General features: G+C 50.2%; 1 protein-coding gene across 1 annotated transcript in view; it reads left to right on the top strand.

Moving 5' to 3' along the window:
- The window catches only part of LOC145360062 (uncharacterized), a 66,274-nt gene extending 45,609 nt beyond the window's left edge, over window positions 1-20,665 (top strand). The window contains exons 5-10 of the mRNA XM_080214988.1: window positions 2,438-2,633; window positions 7,064-7,173; window positions 11,250-11,317; window positions 12,044-12,323; window positions 14,616-14,794; window positions 20,147-20,665. Of these exons, the coding sequence (XP_080071114.1) occupies window positions 2,438-2,633; window positions 7,064-7,173; window positions 11,250-11,317; window positions 12,044-12,323; window positions 14,616-14,781 (820 nt within the window). The 3' untranslated portion in view covers window positions 14,782-14,794; window positions 20,147-20,665. The remainder of the gene's footprint in view (window positions 1-2,437; window positions 2,634-7,063; window positions 7,174-11,249; window positions 11,318-12,043; window positions 12,324-14,615; window positions 14,795-20,146) is intronic.
- Window positions 20,666-20,953: the final 288 nt, after the last annotated feature.

The following is a 20,953-nucleotide window of genomic DNA, read 5'->3' as shown; positions in this document are numbered from 1 at the left end:
CGGTGGTGTTGTGGATGGTCTGGAAGGATGTCAAAAGTTGCAACAGGACATAGATAGGATGCAGGACTGGGCGGAGAAGTGGCAGATGGACTTCAATGCGGATAAATGTGTAGTAGTCCATTTTGGCAGAACCAATGGGATGAACGAGTACACTATCAAGGGCAGGAGTCTTAGTAGTGTTGAAGAGCAGAAGGATCTTGGGGTCCGGGTCCACAGGACTCTTAAATTGGCCTCGCAGGTGGAGGATGTGGTCAAGAAGGCGTATGGTGTACTGGCCTTCATTAATCGAGGGATTGAGTTTAGGAGTCGGGAGGTAATGCTGCAACTTTATAAGACCCTTGTCAGACCCCACTTGGAGTACTGTGCGCAGTTCTGGTCGCCTCACTATAGGAAGGACGTAGAAGCTATTGAAAGGGTACAGAGGAGATTTACAAGGATGTTGCCTGGACTGGGAGGCATGCCTTATGAAGATAGGTTGAGGGAACTGGGTCTCTTTTCCCTGGAGAGACGAAGGTTGAGAGGCGACCTGATAGAGGTTTATAAAATGTTGAGAGGAATAGATAGGGTGGACTCTCAGAGGCTATTTCCCTGGGTTGAAATGGTCGCTACGAGAGGACACAGATTTAAGGTGCGGGGAGGCAAGTACAGAAGTGATGTTAGGGGTAAGTTTTTCACTCAGAGGGTGGTGAGTGAATGGAATCGGCTGCCGTCAGTGGTGGTGGAGGCGAACTCGCTGGGGTCTTTTAAAAGACTTCTGGATGAGTATATGGGGTTTAATGGGATTGGGGGTTATAGATAGGTCTGTAGGTTGGTAGGTGTTGATGTGATCAGCGCAACTCGTGGGCCGAAGGGCCTGTTTGTGCTGTAGTGTTCTATGTTCTATGACTAACCTTTTGAAACACTTCATAATGATGGATGTCAGAGCCACCGGTCGATAGTTATTAAGGCACAATGCCTGGTTTTTCTTAGGTATCGGGATAATGGTCGTCTTCTTGAAGCAGATAGGGACCTCAGATTGGTGTAAAGAGAGGTTGAAGATATCTGTGAATCCCCCCACCAGCTGATCCACACAGGATCTGAGTGTTTGTCCGGGTACCCCAGTCACTTTCTGTGGGTTCACCTTTGAGAAAGCTGCTCTGATATCTGTAATGGTGACCCCAGATACAGGTTCATCCAGGGCTTCCAGGGTTGGGGGCTTCCTCTCGCTGATCTCCTCAAATCAGGCATAGAATGTATTGAGCTCATCAGGGAGGGGTTTGTTGGAGCCGATGATTTTACATGCCTTCATCTTGTAGCCTGTTATATCTTGCAGACCTTGCCATAGTCAGCAGGGGTCAGGGTGGCTATCCTGGGACTCTAGCTTGGTCCGGTATTGTCTTTTAGCAGCTTTGATGGATCTCCTTAGATCGTATCTGGCTTTCAGGGTCGCCTCAGACCTGGACTTCAACAAGTAGTGGATATCCCTGTTCATCCATGGTTTCTGGTTGGGAAACACCCGGATTTGTTTCTTTGGCACACAGTCTTCCATACAATTACTGATGAAGTCAGTTACTGTAGTGGCATACTCGTTCAGGCTGGTCACAGAGTTTTAAGTACTGACCAGTCCACTGAACTGAAACAGCCCCGTAGAAGACCATTCGAATCCTCCGACCACCATTCACAACCCCACACAGTGACCCGAGCTGGGGATTGAACCCAGTCCCTGGCACTGTGAAGCAGCAGTGCTAATCACTGTGCCATCATGCCATCCTGTGTTGGATCAGGAATCTTTTGGAGTTAATGGAAAACTTGGTAGAAGCAATCAAAATGGTGGGAATGAATCAGGTCAAAGTTATCAGATAGACACATGAGCGAAACAGGTATGGAGGGTTATAGGAGACGGTTTTAAATAAGGATCAGAGCCTCGGGACGTTCCTGGAGATCTAATGCTACATGTGTTGATGTTTTTGTCTCTTTTACTCCACAGGTGTGTCGGTCCACCTTGTTGTCTAATGAGGGGCATGCACACGGCGGGTCTTGCGTGGGCTGCTCTTGGATGTTTCGAGAGTGGCCTAGTACTTCGCGTCGTTTGTATATGCTTAAAACTGGACCAGCAGATGGGCACCACAACAGCTCAGTGACTATCACTGCTAGCTGTGCAGATACATGGATTTGGGCCAGTGTCTGTGGGAGTTTGCGCATTCTCCCTGTGGTTGCGTGGGTTTCCTCCGGGTGCTCCGGTTTCCTCCCACACCCCAAAGATGTGCTCTTAGGCTGATTGGTGTAACAAATTGTCCCTAAATTAGTCTCCCCTGAATCTGGATTCCAATGGGGGTACCATAAGCATAGACATGGGTCAAGGGAGGTGTAGGAAAATGCTGCGTTGAGATGGCGGCACGGGCTCATTGGGCCGAAGGGCCTGTTTCCCATGTTGGGTTGTTCTTTGTTTTGAGGCCAGCCTGGTGGGGAATGGAGGTGTTGAGGGATTAGATGTCCAAGGTGAGGAGAAGGCAGTTTGGACTGGGGAACTACAAGCTGTTGACCTTGCACAGGGCATCGGAGGAATCCCGGATATCAGCTGGAAGGGACTGGACAAGAGGAGAGAGAATGGAGTCAGGATTGGAGGAATTGAGTTTGATGGGGCAGGGACACCTGTTAGTGTTATTGCTCAGTCTATGTGAGGTACAGGTCCACCAGGAGGCCAGACCACCACAGCACTGCCTTTCTCAGCAGGTTTAGTGCAAGGTCAGGATTGGTCCAGAGACGGCAAGGTCGGAAGGAGGCAGGTTAGAGAGGTCAAGAGGAGCAGAGAACTTGAGACGGCCAATGTCAACACCAAGAGTTCTCAATGAATAGATTACCAACGGGAAGGGTCGGGGTGGAGGGGGATTGCTGGAATGGGGAGAGGATTCCTGCCCAAAGAAGTGAGCATGGAGACAAAGGTGATGGGAGAGGAGTTCAGCATCATGTCGAGCTCAGGATTCATTGCAGTGAGGACAAAGCCACATTCTTTACTGAGTACAGCACGCTCAGCTTCAGAGAGGAGAAGGTCAGAGGGTATGGTGAATAAGCAGCAAGGCCTGGGGTTAGGGAGGAATGATGGGGTTAGAGGGACGGCCAGGGGAGAGTCCCAGATGAGCTGATGGGACATGGGCGTCACTGGCTGGCCACCATTTGTTGCCCATCTCTAATTGCCCTGGAACTGAGTGTCTCACTTGGCCATTTCAGAAGGAATCGAGACTCACCCACATTGCTGTGACTCTGGAGTCACATGTAGGCCAGACTGGGTAAGGACAGCTGATTCCCTTCCCTAAAGGACATTGGTATCATGGTCATTATTACTGAGAGCAGCACCAGATCTCTATCTCCTCTATCTCCAGCCTGCTATGGAATTGAGTGGGTGAGGAGTGGACATAAGAACATAAGAAATAGGAGCAGGACTAGGCCATCCAGCCCTTCGAGCCTGCCCCGCCATTCAATAAGATCATGGCTGATCTGTCGTGGCTCAGTTCCACTTTCCCGCCCTCTCCCCATAACCCTTAATCCCCTCTCTTATCAAAAACCCATCAACTCGCGTCTTAAAAATATTTAGCGAGGCAGCCTCCACCACTTCAACGGGCAGAGAATTCCAGAGATTCACCACCCTTTGAGTGAAGAAGTTCCTCCTCAACTCCGTTCTAAACCGCCCCCCCTTTATCTTGAGGCTGTGCCCTCTAGTCCTTCTGTCCTTTCTGAGCGGGAAGAATCTCTCTACCTCTACCCTATCCATCCACTTCATTATCTTATACGTCTCTATAAGATCCCCCCTCATCCTTCTAAACTCCAACGAGTACAGACCCAGTCTATTTAGTCTCTCTTCATAGTCCAACCCCCTCATCTCCGGCATCAGCCTAGTAAACCTCCTCTGCACTCCCCCCAAGGCCAAAATATCCTTCCACAAGTGCGGCGACCAAAACTGCACACAGTACTCCAGCTGCGGCCTCACCAGTGCCCTATACAGCTGCAGCAAGACCTCCCTGCTTTTATATTCAATCCCCCTCGCTATAAAGGCCAGCATCCCATTCGCCTTCCTGACCACCTGCTGCACCTGCAAGCTGGCTTTTTGTGACTTGTGCACAAGGACCCCCAGATCCCTCTGCACCGTAGCATGCTGCAGCTTTTCGCCTTTTAAATAGTAATCCCTCCTACTATTATTCCTGCCAAAGTGGATAACCTCACACTTGCTAACATTATACTCCATCTGCCAGGTCCTCGCCCACTCACTCAGCCTATCCAGATCCCTCTGCAGACTTTCCACACCCTCCGCGCAATTTGCTTTTCCACTCATCTTCGTGTCATCAGCAAATTTCGACACCCTACACTCAGCTCCCTCCTCCAGGTCATCTATATAAATGGTAAAGAGCTGAGACACAGACCACAATCAATAAGGATAATCAACAACACCTCCTCCACGATCATCCTCAACACCGGTGCCCCACAAGGCTGTGTTCTCAGCCCCCTACTATACTCCTTATACACCTATGACGGTGCGGACAAATTCCCCTCCAATTCGATTTTCAAGTTTGCTAATGACACCACCATAATGGGTTGGATCTCAAGCAACAAGACAGAGAACAGGAATGAGGTAGATAATCTAGTGTACTGATGTGGCAACAATAATCTCTCTATCAATGTCAACAAAATGAAGGAGATTGTCATCGACTTCAGGAAGCGTAAAGGAGAACATGCCTCTGTTTACATCAACGGGGATGAAGTAGAAAGGGTTGAGCCTTCAAGCTTTTAGGTGCCCAGATCCCCAACAACCTGTCCTGGTCTCCCCACCCCCACCACTGCCCCACACCCCCCCGCCCCCCATGCCGACACTATAATTAAGAAAGCCCCACCAATGCCTCTACTTTCTCAGAAGACTGAGGAAATTTGGCATGTCAGCTACGACTCTCACCAACTTTTACAGATGCACCATAGAAAGCATTCTTTCTGGTTGTATCACAGCTTGGTATGGGCTCCTGCTCTGCCCAAGACTGCAAGGAACTACAAGAGGTCGTGAATGTAGCCCAATCCATCAGGCAAACCATCCATTGACTCTGTCTACACTTCCCGCTGCCTCGGGAAAAGCAGCCAGTATAATTAAGGATCCCACACACCCCGGACATTCTCTCTTCCACCTTCTTCCATCGGGTAAAAGATATAAAAATCTGAGGTCTCGTACCAACCGACTCAAGAACAGCTTCTTCCCTGCTGCTGTCAGACTTGTGAATGGACCTACCTCACATGACACTGATCTTTCTCTACACCCTCGCTGTGATTGTAACACTACATTCTGCACCCTCTCCTTTCCTTCTCTATGAACGGTATGCTTTGTCTGTATAGCGCGCAAGAAACAATACTTTACACTGTATGTTAATACATGTGACAATAATAAATCCAGTCAGATCTAATCTAATCAGTGAATTGATCTGTCTGCCGGGATTATTGGCAGATTCCGAAGATCAGATAAGAGATGGAGACAGTAAGCCTGCGAATGGTCACATCTTGTTGATGTCACTGAGCCAGGAATTCTGCACTGGCATCCATTCAAATTCCCTGTGGGAGCTGGAGATTTCCAATCCCATTCATTCAATATTTACCATTTATATAGATGATCTGGAGGAGGGAACCGAGTGTATGGTGTCGAAATTTGCTGATGACACCAAGATTGGGGGAAAGGCAAATTGTGCGGAGGGTGTGGAGAGTCTGCAGAAGGATCTAGATAGGCTGGGCGAATGGGCCAGGAAATGGCAAATGGAATTTAATGTTGGCAAGTGCGAGGTGGTCCACTTTGGTAGGAATAATGGTAGGAAGGATTATTACTTACGTGGCGAAAAACTGCAGCAGGTGACGGTGCAGAGGGACCTCGGGGTCCTTGTGCATGAGTCGCAAAAACCCAGCTTGCAGGTGCAGCAGGTGGTCAGGGAGGCGAATGGGATGCTGGCCTTCATAGCGAGGGGGATTGAATATAAAAGTAGGGAGGTCTTGCTGCAGCTGTATAGGGCATTGGTGAGGCCGCAGCTGGAGTACTGTGTGCAGTTTTGGGCGCCGCACTTACGCAAGGATATTTTGGCCCTGGAGGGAGTGCAGAGGAGGTTTACTAGGCTGATACTGGAGTTGAGGGGATTGAGCTATGAGGAGAGGCTGAATAAACTAGACTTGTACTCGTTAGAGTTTAGAAGAATGAGGGGAGATCTCATTGAGACGTATAAGATGATGAATGGGATGGATAGGATAGAGGTGGAGAGACTCTTCCCGCTCAGAAAGGACAGTAGGACTAGGGGGCACAGCCTCAAGATAAAGGGGGGGCGGTTTAGAACGGAGTTGAGGAGGAACTTCTTCACTCAAAGGGTGGTGAATCTCTGGAATTCTCTGCCCGTTGAAGTGGTGGAGGCTGCCTCGCTAAATATTTTTAAGACGCGGGTTGATGGGTTTTTGATAAGAGAGGGGATTAAGGGTTATGGGGAGAGGGCGGGAAAGTGGAACTGAGCCACGACAGATCAGCCATGATCTTTTATTGAATGGCGGGGCAGGCTCGAAGGGCTAGATGGCCTACTCCTGCTCCTATTTCTTATGTTCTTATGTTCTTATGATAACATTTGGAAGAGAGAATCTAGTTTCATTAATGGTGACTCTGAAACTACCTTTGACCTTTCACACTAACCCCTCTGGGAAATCTATGGCCACCATTGGCACAAAGCCACTTATTGACCCATGCACCCAGGAGGGTCACAGAGGGGATAATCCTCATCTTCTTTTCAGGGCCTTGGTTTGAACAGAAGCCCCAATCCCCAACTACCCCAATCCCACCCCCCACCCCAACTCCTCCACCCCCCAACCCTCTGTCCCCCTTATCTCCCCCTGGCACATCCCCACATCGCCTCCCAAACTCTCAGCCTCACGGCACTTCTCCTTTTAAACTGCCGATTCCCCCTTTCTCAATCCCTGTTTAACGGTCCAGCAGTTTACAATTTCCCAATCCCTTCTCTTTTTGAGGCATTGCTCAAATTATTATTACTCAGATTAACAAACTGCAACAAACTGAGCCAATGGAAAGCCAAGGCCAGCACCAGGTGACCCTTTGCACACCGACCCATTTGCCAACAGCTTGGATATAAACTGGGATCAAACCAGGACTCTCAACAAATCGGGAAGAACCTGCACCAGGTGAGGAGCTTTTCCTGATTCCTGATTCCTGATTCCTGATTCCTGATTCCTGATTCCTGATTCCTGATTCCTGATTCCTGATTCCTGATTCTGAATGTTGTTTGGGAATTGTGTAGTGTCTCCATGCTGGGAATATCCCAAACACTCCTCTCCCTCAATGTGAATCTTAAACACACCTTCAGACTGATAGTCAATGGAAGGGTGAGTGGGGAGGGGGTTTGTCACTCCACTGGGCTATTCCTTCATGCTGTGTCTTTTGATTTGATTTGATTTATTATTGTTACCTGTATTAACATACAGAAAGAGTGCAGAAAAGATTTACTAGGATGCTACCGGGACTTGATGGATTGAGTTATAAGGAGAGGTTGAATAGACTGGGACTTTTTTCTCTGGAGTGTAGGAGGCTGAGGGGTGATCTTATAGAGGTCTATAAAATAATGAGGGGCACAGATCAGCTAGATAGTCAATATCTTTTCCCAAAGGTAGGGGAGTCTAAAACTAGAGGGTATAGGTTTAAGGTGAGAGGGGAGAGATACAAAAGTGTCCAGAGGGGCAATTTATTCACACAGAGGGTGGTGAGTGTCTGGAACAAGCTGCCAGAGGCAGTAGTAGAGGCGGGTACAATTTTATCTTTTTAAAAGCATTTAGACAGTTACATGGGTACGATGGGTATAGAGGGATATGGGGCAAATGTGGGCAATTGGGATTAGTTTAGGGGTTTAAAAAAAAGGGCAGCATGGAGAAGTTGGGCTGAAGGGCCTGTTTCCATGCTGTAAATCTCTATGGGCCCAATTTTACCATTATGTATGGGTGTGAAAGCTTGGTAAAGTCGAGGTAATTAACATGATCGGCACTCGCACAAAGGCCCACTTTACCAAGGCCCGTAAACGGCTGTGATCTGAACTGCGGCTGAAATGGGCGCAATGCGATTTAAATACATTTGCATGTATTTAAATGGAATTAATGAGCTGCCTGCCCAACTTTCCCAGTATTTCCCCCCTTTACCATCGCGTTCACCCCCGGACAGATTCAGCACAAAACAGACCTGCTCAGAAAAGGTCTGATTCCAACCCTCCAGCTTCTGAGGAGGAACTTCCAGCGGCTCCCTGACTCAGATCGGGTGGGAGGAGGGGAGGAGGGCAGGGGGGGGGGGGGCGGAGGGAAGGAGGGGGGAGGGGGGAGGGGGAGGGGGGAGGGAGAGTGGGGAGACCATTTGAATCTTTGTGGAGGGACAGGGGCAGGTGGGTCCGCTGTGTGGGTGTTGGTGGTGGGGGGGGAGGAGGACAGAGGGTGACGATCGGTCTGGGTAGTGGGAGGTGGGGGGTGGGGGTGGATAAGGGGGACAGTTATGTTGTGGGGGTGGGGTGATATCTGTGGGGTCATCGCTCCCAATTTTCCACTCCCGGGCTGCTTTACCCACTTTTTGCAGCCGGGAGTGGGGGTGGTGGGCCGGGGGGTGGGGGGGAGGGGGGGTGGGGGGTCTGGGGTGGGGGGGGGGTGGTGAGGGGGGGGGCTGGGGGGGGGGGTGGGGGGGGGGGTGACAGGGGCGTATTTTCCATATTTTTCTCTCAGTGCGCACCCACAGTTGGGAGCTCCGATCGGACCGGCAGTGTTTCGGGTGCGATGAGCCCCACCCACAGCCCAATTCAGACCCCGGATTTATTTTTCCGGCTGAGTGCCTGGGAACAGATTTCCGAATGGGATCTGAATCGCGCCCAGGTTCAGCATTTGGAATCAACATGATAAAATCAGGCCCTGGGTGAGATTCTCCAGCTTCCCAACCAGGTGTTCCCCACCCACGGGAGCTGGTGTGTTGGTTGCTGGCAGTGGGATTCTCTGTTTGCTGTCGCGGCGGGGCTGGAAAATCCCACTGGAGAAAACTGGCCAACGTACTTGCTGCCTTCTTGGCCAGAATGAAACTAGCCTTGCTGCAGAGGCCATCAGTACGGTCACGCTCCGTGTGGGAATTCCAGTGGGTGGGATAGAGCCATGCCGATATCCGTTTACCCGCAGTCTTTACCGAATGTGGCTGGAAATCCGACTCCCGGCTCAGGGAACTCCTTTCCCATTTTCTTCCAAAGTTCCTGTCCCCAGGCACTCGGAGAGGTTTTGCCTATGATTCTGTGACCCCCCTCAGCCTCATCTCAAGCAATTTGATTCTGTTTAATCTGACACTATTCGGATTGGCGGATGGTGACTAGTGGAGTGCCCCAGGTGTCGGTGCTGGGGCCTCAGCTTTTTACCATTTATATAGATGATCTGGAGGAGGGAACCGAGTGTAGGGTGTCGAAATTTGCTGATGACACCAAGATTGGGGGAACGGCAAATTGCGCGGAGGGTGTGGAGAGTCTGCAGAAGGATCTAGATAGGCTGGGCGAATGGGCCAGGAAATGGCAAATGGAATTTAATGTTGGCAAGTGCGAGGTGGTCCACTTTGGTAGGAAGAATGGTAGGAAGGACTATTACTTACGGGGCGAAAAACTGCAGCAGGCGACGGTGCAGAGGGACCTCGGGGTCCTTGTGCATGAGTCGCAAAAACCCAGCTTGCAGGTGCAGCAGGTGGTCAGGAAGGCGAATGGGATGCTGGCCTTCATAGCGAGGGGGATTGAATATAAAAGTAGGGAGGTCTTGCTGCAGCTGTATAGGGCATTGGTGAGGCCGCAGCTGGAGTACTGTGTGCAGTTTTGGGCGCCGCACCTGCGCAGGGATATTTTGGCCTTGGAGGGAGTGCAGAGGAGGTTTACTAGGCTGATACCGGAGTTGAGGGGGTTGAGCTATGAGGAGAGGCTGAATAAACTGGGCTTGTACTCGTTAGAGTTTAGAAGAATGAGGGGAGATCTCATTGAGACGTATAAGATGATGAATGGGATGGATAGGATAGAGGTGGAGAGACTCTTCCTGCTCAGAAAGGATAGTAGGACTAGGGGGCACAGCCTCAAGATAAAGGGGGGCGGTTTAGAACGGAGTTGAGGAGGAACTTCTTCACTCAAAGGGTGGTGAATCTCTGGAATTCTCTGCCCGTTGAAGTGGTGGAGGCTGCCTCGCTAAATATTTTAAGAAGCGGGTTGATGGGTTTTTGATAAGAGAGGGGATTAAGGGTTATGGGGAGAGGGCGGGAATGTGGAACTGACCCACGACAGATCAGCCATGATCTTATTGAATGGCGGGGGCAGGCTCGAAGGGCTAGATGGCCTACTCCTGCTCCTATTTCTTATGTTCTTATGACACAATCCCATTGGCTTTTCCTCAGGTTTGGTTAACCAACACCTACATTTCCATATCCAGTTGCAGCGATGGTTATCATATTAAACATTTCGAGGGCTGACATTTTAATTTGCTGTTATTTAGATTTCCTTCTCTGTGGAATTCCCTCTGCTGGTTCCCCTGGATCCAGTGCTGGAGAAAGGCTCTGCTCTCTAATCCAGATTCCCAGTTCACTCCTGACTGGAGCGCATCAACCCACAGCAACATCATTCCCAAAGTCTGCAGCCCAGCGGGAGGGTGTGGGCAGGGGTGATGCCCAGACAATGACACCCACGGGGTGCTGGGGGAGAGGGTGATAAGAACATGAGAACTTGGAGCAGGAGCAGGTCACCTGGCCCCTTGAGCCTGCCCCGCCATTCAATAAGATCATGGCTGATGATGCAGGAGGGGGTGCTGGGGGGAGGGGGTGATGCCCAGGGGGGTACTCTGGGAGGGGGTGATGCCCAGGGGGTACTCTGGGAGGGGGTGATGCCCACAGGGTGCTGGGGGAGGGGGTGATGCCCAGGGGGGTACTCTGGGAGGGGGTGATGCCCAGGGGGGTACTCTGGGAGGGGGTGATGCCCAGGGGGGTACTCTGGGAGGGGGTGATGCCCACAGGGTGCTGGGGGAGGGGGTGATGCCCAGGGGGTACTCTGGGAGGGGGTGATGCCCAGGGGGTACTCTGGGAGGGGGTGATGCCCGGGGCTGCTGTGCCAGGCCAGTCACTGGTCTGGTCCTCACTTTGTCTGTGGAAGGTTGGAGTCGGTGAGCGGGTGATCAGCTCTGTGCCTCGGGCTGAGTTTAACACTGAATCATGTGTGAATTGTACATAGGATGAAGCTCAGCTACTTGCTGCTGTTGGCGATACTCGGTACGGTATTCCACATCGGAAATTCGCAAGGTAAGAAATCCATTTGTCTCAGTTCCAGCTGATTTCCAAACCTGGGAAAGGATACAGGCTCTGGCTCAGGTTCAGACAGGTGAGGTTCCCAGTGTCTGTGCAGACTGGTCCAGGATAGAATGGGACAGAGCTCAGGGACTGTGAGCCAGGAGGAGAGGGAGTGAGGCGGGGTGAGAGTGTGGGTGAGACGGAGGGAGGGAGAGTGAGGGTGGGAGAGGGCGAGGGTGAGGGAGGGAGAGTGAGGGTGGGAGAGGGCGAGGGTGAGGGTGGGAGAGTGAGGGTGGGAGAGGGCGAGGGTGAGGGAGGGAGAGTGAGGGTGGGGGAGGGGAGGGTGAGGGTGGGAGAGGGCGAGGGTGAGGGAGGGTGAGGGTGGGAGAGGGCGAGGGTGAGGGAGGGAGAGGGTGGGAGAGGGCGAGGGTGAGGGAGGGTGAGGGTGGGAGAGGGCGAGGGTGAGGGAGGGAGAGTGAGGGTGGGAGAGGGCGAGGGTGAGGGTGGGAGCGAGGGCGAGGGGGGAGGGAGGAGGGTGGAGAGGGCGAGGGTGAGGGAGGGTGAGGGTGGGAGAGGGCGAGGGTGAGGGAGGGAGAGTGAGGGTGGGAGAGGGCGAGGGAGGGAGAGTGAGGGAGGGAGAGGGTGAGGGTGAGGGAGGTTGGAGCACAGCCAGTGCTGGTCAGAGTGAAGCAGACTGGAGTTAAAGGGGTGACTGCATATTGATCTGTGTCTTTGCAGAGAATCTTGCAGCTGGGGTACGGGCCACCCAGTCGAGCACCTACAAGCATTTCGCAAATGCCAATAATGCCATTGATGGGAATTACGACAGTAACTTCAGGCATTCCTCCTGTAGCAGTACCTATCGACAGAGGAACCCCTGGTGGCGAGTGGATCTGGAAAAACATTATCGGATTTTTGTTGTAAGAATCACCAATCGCAACAGATATGGAAGACGACTAAATGGTGCACAAATTCGCATTGGAGATTCGCTGGAAAATAATGGGAACAGCAACACTCTGTAAATATATCCCACACCATCCCTACTCTCTGTAAATATATCCCACACCATCCCTACTCTCTGTAAATATATCCCACACCATCCCTACTACTCTGTAAATATATCCCCACACCATCCCTACTCTCTGTAAATATATCCCACACCATCCCTACTCTCTGTAAATATATCCCACACCAACCCTACTCTCTGTAAATATATCCCACACCATCCCTACTCTCTGTAAATATATCCCACACCATCCTACTCTCTGTAAATATATCCCACACCATCCCTGCTCTCTGTAAATATATCCCACACCATCCCTACTCTATGTAAATATATCCCACACCATCCTACTCTCTGTAAATATATCCCACACCATCCCTACTCTCTGTAAATATATCCCACACCATCCCTACTCTCTGTAAATATATCCCACACCATCCCTGCTCTCTGTAAATATATCCCACACCATCCCTACTCTCTGTAAATATATCCCACACCATCCCTACTCTCTGTAAATATATCCCACACCATCCCTGCTCTCTGTAAATATATCCCACACCATCCCTACTCTCTGTAAATATATCCCACACCATCCCTGCTCTCTGTAAATATATCCCACACCATCCCTGCTCTCTGTAAATATATCCCCACACCATCCCTACTCTCTGTAAATATATCCCACACCATCCCTGCTCTCTGTAAATATATCCCACACCATCCCTACTCTCTGTAAATATATCCCACACCATCCCTACTCTCTGTAAATATATCCACACCATCCCTGCTCTCTGTAAAATATATCCCACACCATCCCTACTCTCTGTAAATATATCCCACACCATCCCTACTCTCTGTAAATATATCCCACACCATCCCTACTCTCTGTAAATATATCCCACACCATCCCTACTCTCTGTAAATATATCCCACACCATCCCTACTCTCTGTAAATATATCCCACACCATCCCTGCTCTCTGTAAATATATCCCACACCATCCCTACTCTCTGTAAATATATCCCACACCATCCTGCTCTCTGTAAATATATCCCACACCATCCCTACTCTCTGTAAATATATCCCACACCATCCCTACTCTCTGTAAATATATCCCACACCATCCCTGCTCTCTGTAAATATATCCCACACCATCCCTACTCTCTGTAAATATATCCCACACCATCCCTGCTCTCTGTAAATATATCCCACACCATCCCTACTCTCTGTAAATATATCCCACACCATCCCTACTCTCTGTAAATATATCCCACACCATCCCTGCTCTCTGTAAATATATCCCACACCATCCCTGCTCTCTGTAAATATATCCCACACCATCCCTGCTCTCTGTAAATATATCCCACACCATCCCTACTCTCTGTAAATATATCCCACACCATCCCTGCTCTCTGTAAATATATCCCACACCATCCCTGCTCTCTGTAAATATATCCCACACCATCCCTACTCTCTGTAAATATATCCCACACCATCCCTGCTCTCTGTAAATATATCCCACACCATCCCTACTCTCTGTAAATATATCCCACACCATCCCTACTCTCTGTAAATATATCCCACACCATCCCTACTCTCTGTAAATATATCCCACACCATCCCTGCTCTCTGTAAATATATCCCACACCATCCCTGCTCTCTGTAAATATATCCCACACCATCCCTACTCTCTGTAAATATATCCCACACCATCCCTACTCTCTGTAAATATATCCCACACCATCCCTGCTCTCTGTAAATATATCCCACACCATCCCTACTCTCTGTAAATATATCCCACACCATCCCTGCTCTCTGTAAATATATCCCACACCATCCCTGCTCTCTGTAAATATATCCCACACCATCCCTGCTCTCTGTAAATATATCCCACACCATCCCTGCTCTCTGTAAATATATCCCACACCATCCCTGCTCTCTGTAAATATATCCCACACCATCCCTGCTCTCTGTAAATATATCCCACACCATCCCTGCTCTCTGTAAATATATCCCACACCATCCATGCACTCTGCAATCTGAGCTTTGTAATCTGTCCCTCAGTTATCTATACACCTAGTCCCACCACTGTCTTTACCCACAATCACCTATACCCCCACCAACTCTATTGCCCACTGCCTCCCCCCACTCTCTCTCCCTCTCTCAATCTTACTGTGGATTAGATTGATTCTGCTGTATGTATAGGTAGCTGTGTCCTGAGTCTGCTGTGAGCATTGGAGAAGATTGCAGAGTGCTGTACATATTTGTATAGGGGAAACTCTAATCAGTATTCCCACATTGTCTCCTGCAGATGTGCCACCATCAGTTACATTCCCAACGGAGCTACCAGGGAGTTTTTCTGTAACGCTTCACGAGGGGTGCATGGTCGCTATGTCAATGTCGTCCTCCCAGTTCGTTATCGTAGGATTCTGACTCTGTGTGAGGTGGAAGTGTACGGATTCCATGACCCTCACTAATTGTGCCGTTGCTGTGAGTATGAACCAAGTCCTCGTTCATTCTTTACTTCTCTATTTGAGTTCAGAGTCTCCCCGGTTCAGAGTCTCCCCGGTTCAGAGTCTCCCCGGTTCAGAGAGAGCGGACTGTCTCCCCTTGGTCTTCTCCATGGTATAAGGAGGTTGTCATCTCACCAATCTGGGTTCAAGGGGATAACGCAGACTGCTGGGACTGAGCACTGAATTTCTGGAGATATAAATCCCAGCTCCTGCCCCCTTTTCCTGATGAATTTTATCCGGTTGATTGTAAGCCGGATATCAGTGGATGGAATGTGGACAAAGGCCTGATTTTATCATGTTGGTTCCCAGTGCTGAATCTGGGTGCGATTCAGATCCGATTGGGAAATCTGTTCCCAGGCTCCTCCATACGCACTTAGCTGGAAAATAAATCCCGGGCCGGAATCGCGCTGTGGGTGGGGCTTATCGTGCCTGAAACACGGCAGCTCCGATCGGAGCTCCGAACTGCACAAAAAATGTGAAAAATGCGCCCCTGTCACATCACCCCCCCCCACCCCACCACCCCCCCACCCCCGACCCACCACCCCCCCACCCCTCCTCCCCACCACCCCCCAGCCTCCCCCCCCCCCCGCCCCAGCTGCAAAAAGTGGGTAAAGCAGCCTGGGAGTGAAAATTGGGAGCGAGGGCCCCCACAGATATCACCCCACCCCCACAACATAACTGTCCCCCTTACCCACCCAACTCCCCCTCCCCACTTCCCAGACCCATCACCACCCTTTGCCACCCCCACCGATCACCCGCAGAGTGGCAGCGGTTGCCCCCCACCTCCCCCCCACCTTCCCCCCCCCACCACAAATCCATCTGGCCTCCCTCACCACCCCGCTCCCCCCACCCCCCCCCCCGCCCTCCTCCCCCTCCTCCCACCCCGATCTGAGTCAGGGAGCCGCTGGAAGTTCCTCCTCAGAAGCTGGAGGGTTGGAATCAGACCTTTTCCGAGCAGGTCTGTTTTGTGCTGAATCTGTCCGGGGGTGAACGCGATGGTAAAGGGGGGAAATACTGGTAAAGTTGGGCAGGCAGCTCATTAATTCCATTTAAATACATGCAACTTAACTTTACCATGATTTTGGACATGAAAGCGGGTGCTACACAATGGTACAACTGGGTCCACAGTCTCAGCTTTTCCTGGTAACTATTCCCTCACTTCCCATTGAATGAAATCCAATCACTTTATTCCTTTATATTTGTGGATTTAATCAGCCTCAAACAACAGGATCTGTCAAAACTACACAGCAAGAGGGAGCGCTTCGACGTCAAATTAGACAACCCCTCTGTCCTCCACCCCCCTCTGTCCCTCACTCCCTCCTCCCCCTCCGTCCCCTCCTCTCCCTCCTCCTCCTCCGTCCGTCCCCTCCTCCTCCTCCTCCCTCCATCCCCCCCTCCTTCTCCCTCCGCCCCCTCCATCCTCCACCCCCCTCCTTCCTCATCTGTCCCCTCTGTCCTCCTACCCCCCCGCCCCCGCCCCCCCCCCCCCCCCCGGCTGTCCTCTGTCCCTTCTGCAATTCAGTTGTGGTATAGTCATTGGAATTGTAATCCAAGGATTTAGGGTAACAAGACCATAAAGAATAGGTGTAGGCCATTTGGCCCCTCGAGCCTTATCCATCATTCAGTAGGGTCATGTCTTATCTAATATTCTTCATGTCTGCTTTCCTGCCCTTTCCCCGTAATCCTTGATTCCCTTTCTGATCAAAAATCTATCTCAGCCTTAACTATACACAAGGACTCTGCCCCCCCTCAGTTAAAAAGTTTATTTATTAGTGTCACAAATAAGGCTTACATTAACACTGCAATGAAGTTACTATGAAATCCCCCCTAGTTGCCACACTCTGTCCCCACAGCTCCAATGAATCAAAACATTCAGAGAAGAAATTCCCCCTCATGTCAGTTTTAAATTGGTTCCCCTTTATTCTGAGACTGAGCCCTCTGATCCTAGACTTAGTTTTTTGAGAAGGTGACCAAAGAGGTGGATGGGGGTAAGGCAGTTGACGTGGTATACATGGATTTTAGTAAGGCGTTCGATAAGGTTCACCATGGTAGGCTTCTGCAGAAAATGCAGATGTATGGGATTGTGGGTAATCTAGGAAGTTGGATCAGGAATTGGCTATCAGATAGGAGACAGAGGGTGGTGGTGGATGGTAAATATTCATCATGGAGTGCAGTTACGAGTGGTGTGCCTCAGGGATCTGTTTTGGGGCCACTGTTGTTTGTAATTTTTATTAATGATCTGGATGAGGGTATAGTTGGGTGGATTAGTAAATTTGCTGATGACACCAAAGTTGGAGGTGTGGTAGATTGTGAGGAAGGGTGTCATAGTCTGCAGGGAGACTTAGATAGGTTGCAGAGCTGGGCCGAGAGGTGGCGGATGGAATTTAATGCGGAGAAGTGTGAGGTAATTCACTTTGGTAGGAGCAACAGATGTGTCGAGTATAGGGCTAACGGGAGGACTTTGAATAGTGTGGATGAACAGAGGGATCTAGGTGTGTGTGTACATAGATCCCTGAAAGTTGGGAATCAAGTAGATAAGGTTGTCAAGAAGGCGTACGGTGTCTTGGCGTTTATTGGTAGGGGGATTGAATTTAGGAGTCGCAGTGTAATGTTGCAACTGTACACTACTCTAGTGCGGCCGCACTTGGAGTACTGTGTGCAGTTCTGGTCCCCGCATTACAAGAAGGATGTGGAGGCGTTGGAGAGGGTGCAGAGGAGGTTTACTAGGATGTTGCCTGGTATGGTGGGGAGGTCCTATGAGGAGAGACTGAGGGATCTAGGGTTGTTTTCGTTGGGAAGAAGGCGGCTAAGAGGGGATCTTATTGAAACATATAAGATGATTAGGGGTTTAGATAGGGTGGATAGTGATAGCCTTTTTCCTCGGATGGAGAAAGCTAGCACGAGGGGGCATGACTTTAAATTAAGGGGGGGTAGCTACAGGACGGATGTCAGGGGTAGGTTCTTTACCCAGCGGGTGGTGAGGGATTGGAATGCCCTGCCTGCTGCAGTTGTAGATGCGTCTAGTTTGGGGGCGTTTAAGAGATCTCTGGATAGGTTTATGGACGAAAAGGGATTGGTATAGGCTAGTGGGTCATTGTTTTTGTAACTGGTCGGCGCAACATCGTGGGCCGAAGGGCCTGTTCTGCGCTGTAATGTTCTATGTTCTATGTTCTCCCATGAGAGGAAACATCCCCTCAGCATTTACCCTGTCAAACCCATTAAGAATCCTCTATGTTTCAATGAAATCACCTCACTTCTAAATTCCAATGAGTCCCAACCTTTGAGGGGAATTGCTTGATAGAGCAGACGCAGCACGGTTTCGTTAAGGGGAAGTCGTGTCTGACAAATTTACTGGAGTTCTATGAGGACGTGTCTCGGGCGGTGGATAGAGGAGAGCCGGTGGATGTGGTCTTTCTGGATTTTCAGAAGGCGTTTGACAAGGTACCTCACAAGAGGTTATTGCAGAAGGTAAGGGGGCATGGAGTTGGGGGTAGGGTGTTAGCGTGGATAGAGGATTGGTTGTCAAATAGGAGGCAGAGAGTGGGGGTCAATGGGTGCTATTCGGATTGGCGGATGGTGACTAGTGGAGTGCCCCAGGGGTCGGTGCTGGGGCCTCAGCTATTTACCATTTATATAGATGATCTGGAGGAGGGAACCGAGTGTAGGGTGTCGAAATTTGCTGATGACACCAAGATTGGTGGAACGGCAAATTGTGTGGAGGGTGTGGAGAGTCTGCAGAAGGATTTAGATAGGCTGGGCGAATGGGCCAGGAAATGGCAAATGGAATTTAATGTTGGCAGATGTGAGGTGGTCCACTTTGGTAGGAATAATGGTAGGAAGGACTATTACTTACGTGGAGAAAAACTGCAGCAGGCGATGGTGCAGAGGGACCTCGGGGTCCTTGTGCATGAGTCGCAAAAACCCAGCTTGCAGGTGCAGCAGGTGGTCAGGAAGGCGAATGGGATGCTGGCCTTCATAGCGAGGGGGATTGAATATAAAAGTAGGGAGGTCTTGCTGCAGCTGTATAGGGCACTGGTGAGGCCACAGCTGGAGTACTGTGTGCAGTTTTGAGCGCCGTACTTACGCAAGGATATTTTGGCCTTGGAGGGAGTGCAGAGGAGGTTTACTAGGCTGATGCCGGAGTTGAGGGGGTTGAGCTATGAGGAGAGGCTGAATAGATTGGGCTTGTACTCATTAGAGTTTAGAAGAATGAGGGGAGATCTCACTGAGACGTATAAGATGATGAATGGGATGGATAGGATCGAGGTGGAAAGACTCTTCCCGCTCAGAAAGGACAGTAGGACTAGGGGGCACAGCCTCAAGATAAAGGGGGGGCGGTTTAGAACGGAGTTGAGGAGGAACTTCTTCACTCAAAGGGTGGTGAATCTCTGGAATTCTCTGCCCGTTGAAGTGGTGGAGGCTGCCTTGCTAAATATTTTTAAGACGCGGGTTGATGGGTTTTTGATAAGAGAGGGGATTAAGGGTTATGGGGAGAGGGCGGGAAAGTGGAACTGAGGCACGACAGATCAGCCATGATCTTATTGAATGGCGGGGCAGGCTCGAAGGGCTAGATAGCCTACTCCTGCTCCTATTTCTTATGTTCTTATGTAACCTTTCCTCATAAGACACTCCTTCTGTACCAGGGGTCATCCTAGTGAACCTTCTCCGAACTGCCTCCTATCAAATAATACCTTTCCTTCGATAAGGGAACCAAAACTGCTCCCAGTGCTCCAGATGTGGTCTCACCAGCACCTTGTACAACGGCAGCAAAACTTCTCCATTCTTATACTCGAACCCCCTTGAAATAGGGGCCAGCATTCCATTAGCCTTCCTGATTACCTGCTGTACCTGTGAGCGAGCTTTCATGCTCAAGTTGCCCCCACGTTGTTTTGTAGCTTTCTACTCTGGGAACCAAGTTCCAATCCCACCATGGCAGATGGTGAAAATAAAATTATGCTAAAAAAAAAGTGGGATTAAAAGTCTACTGATGACCATGAAACCACTGTCGATTGTGGTTAAAAACCCATGAAGGAAATCTGCTGTCCTTACCCGGTCTAACTGCAGCAATGTGGTTGACTCTTAGCTGCCCTCAGGTAAAGGACAATTAGGGATGGGCAATGTTGGCCCAGACCCCAGGACTGAACTGGAAAGAAGACCCTGGTGTAACCAATCAGGAGGGCAGTCCTGTCTCAGCACCAGTGATTGGCTTTGGTTGGTGACATCATCTCTGCCGTCTGACAAATTCCGCAAATCATCCCAATCCGTTCTTTCTGCATTGGAAGCATTTTCAAATTAACTGAATACTTTTCCCGTTGCTTTGTTTTTCCAGGGAATCCAGTCTGAGCTGGCCGCTTGTTTGGGCCGATCCACTTTGTGCTTTGAGCTTCTGCCACCGATCCAGATCATTATCAGCTGCTCTCCCTGGAGAGACCTCGCCCTCTGCAATGCTGCTCCCAGTAATCATTCCACACAATGAGTCTGCCTCCAACACACCCGGGAACAGAGGGAATTACTTCCCAAACAGGCAGCATTCCCAGTCAATCACAGGCTGAAGGCTGGGATTCAGGGATCAGAATGATTCTGTAAAACACTGTGTTCCCAACACAGAAAGACGGATCAATCCCACCTCTGTCCCACTGGCTGGCAACGGGAATCCACCTTGAATGGTAAACTTCCAGCTCTGGAGAAACCATCCTGGAATCTGTGCAGTTTCTCCCCCTCAGTGTGTGTGTGAATAGTGATTGGTTCTCTGCTGCAGTTTCAGTTCCATCAGGATGTGTGTGTGACTTATAAACCTTTCTGTTACTTGAGGAAAACTCATGAATAAAATTGCTGATTGTAGATCATGGTCCGTGTGTCTGTCCTGTTTATCAATCACCCACAGGAATCTCACTAACTCAAAGAACAAAGAAAATTCCAGCACAGGAACAGGCCCTTCGGCCCCTCCAAGTCTGCACCGACCATGCTGCCCGACTGAACTAAAAGCCCCTACCCTTCCGGGGACCACATCCCTCTATTCCCATCCTATTCATATGTTTATCAAGATGCCCCTTAAAACTCACGACCGTATCCAACAAAGAACAAAAACAGCCTGGGAAACAGGCCCTTCGGCCCAACGAGCCCGCGCCGCCATTTT

The sequence above is a fragment of the Carcharhinus amblyrhynchos genome, chromosome 2 (assembly GCF_965287045.1).
Source record: "Carcharhinus amblyrhynchos chromosome 2, sCarAmb.v2.hapA, whole genome shotgun sequence".
NCBI classification, from domain to species: domain Eukaryota; kingdom Metazoa; phylum Chordata; class Chondrichthyes; order Carcharhiniformes; family Carcharhinidae; genus Carcharhinus; species Carcharhinus amblyrhynchos.
Note: the sequence above shows the minus strand (reverse complement) of the source record. Positions and strands in the feature narration are given on the sequence as shown.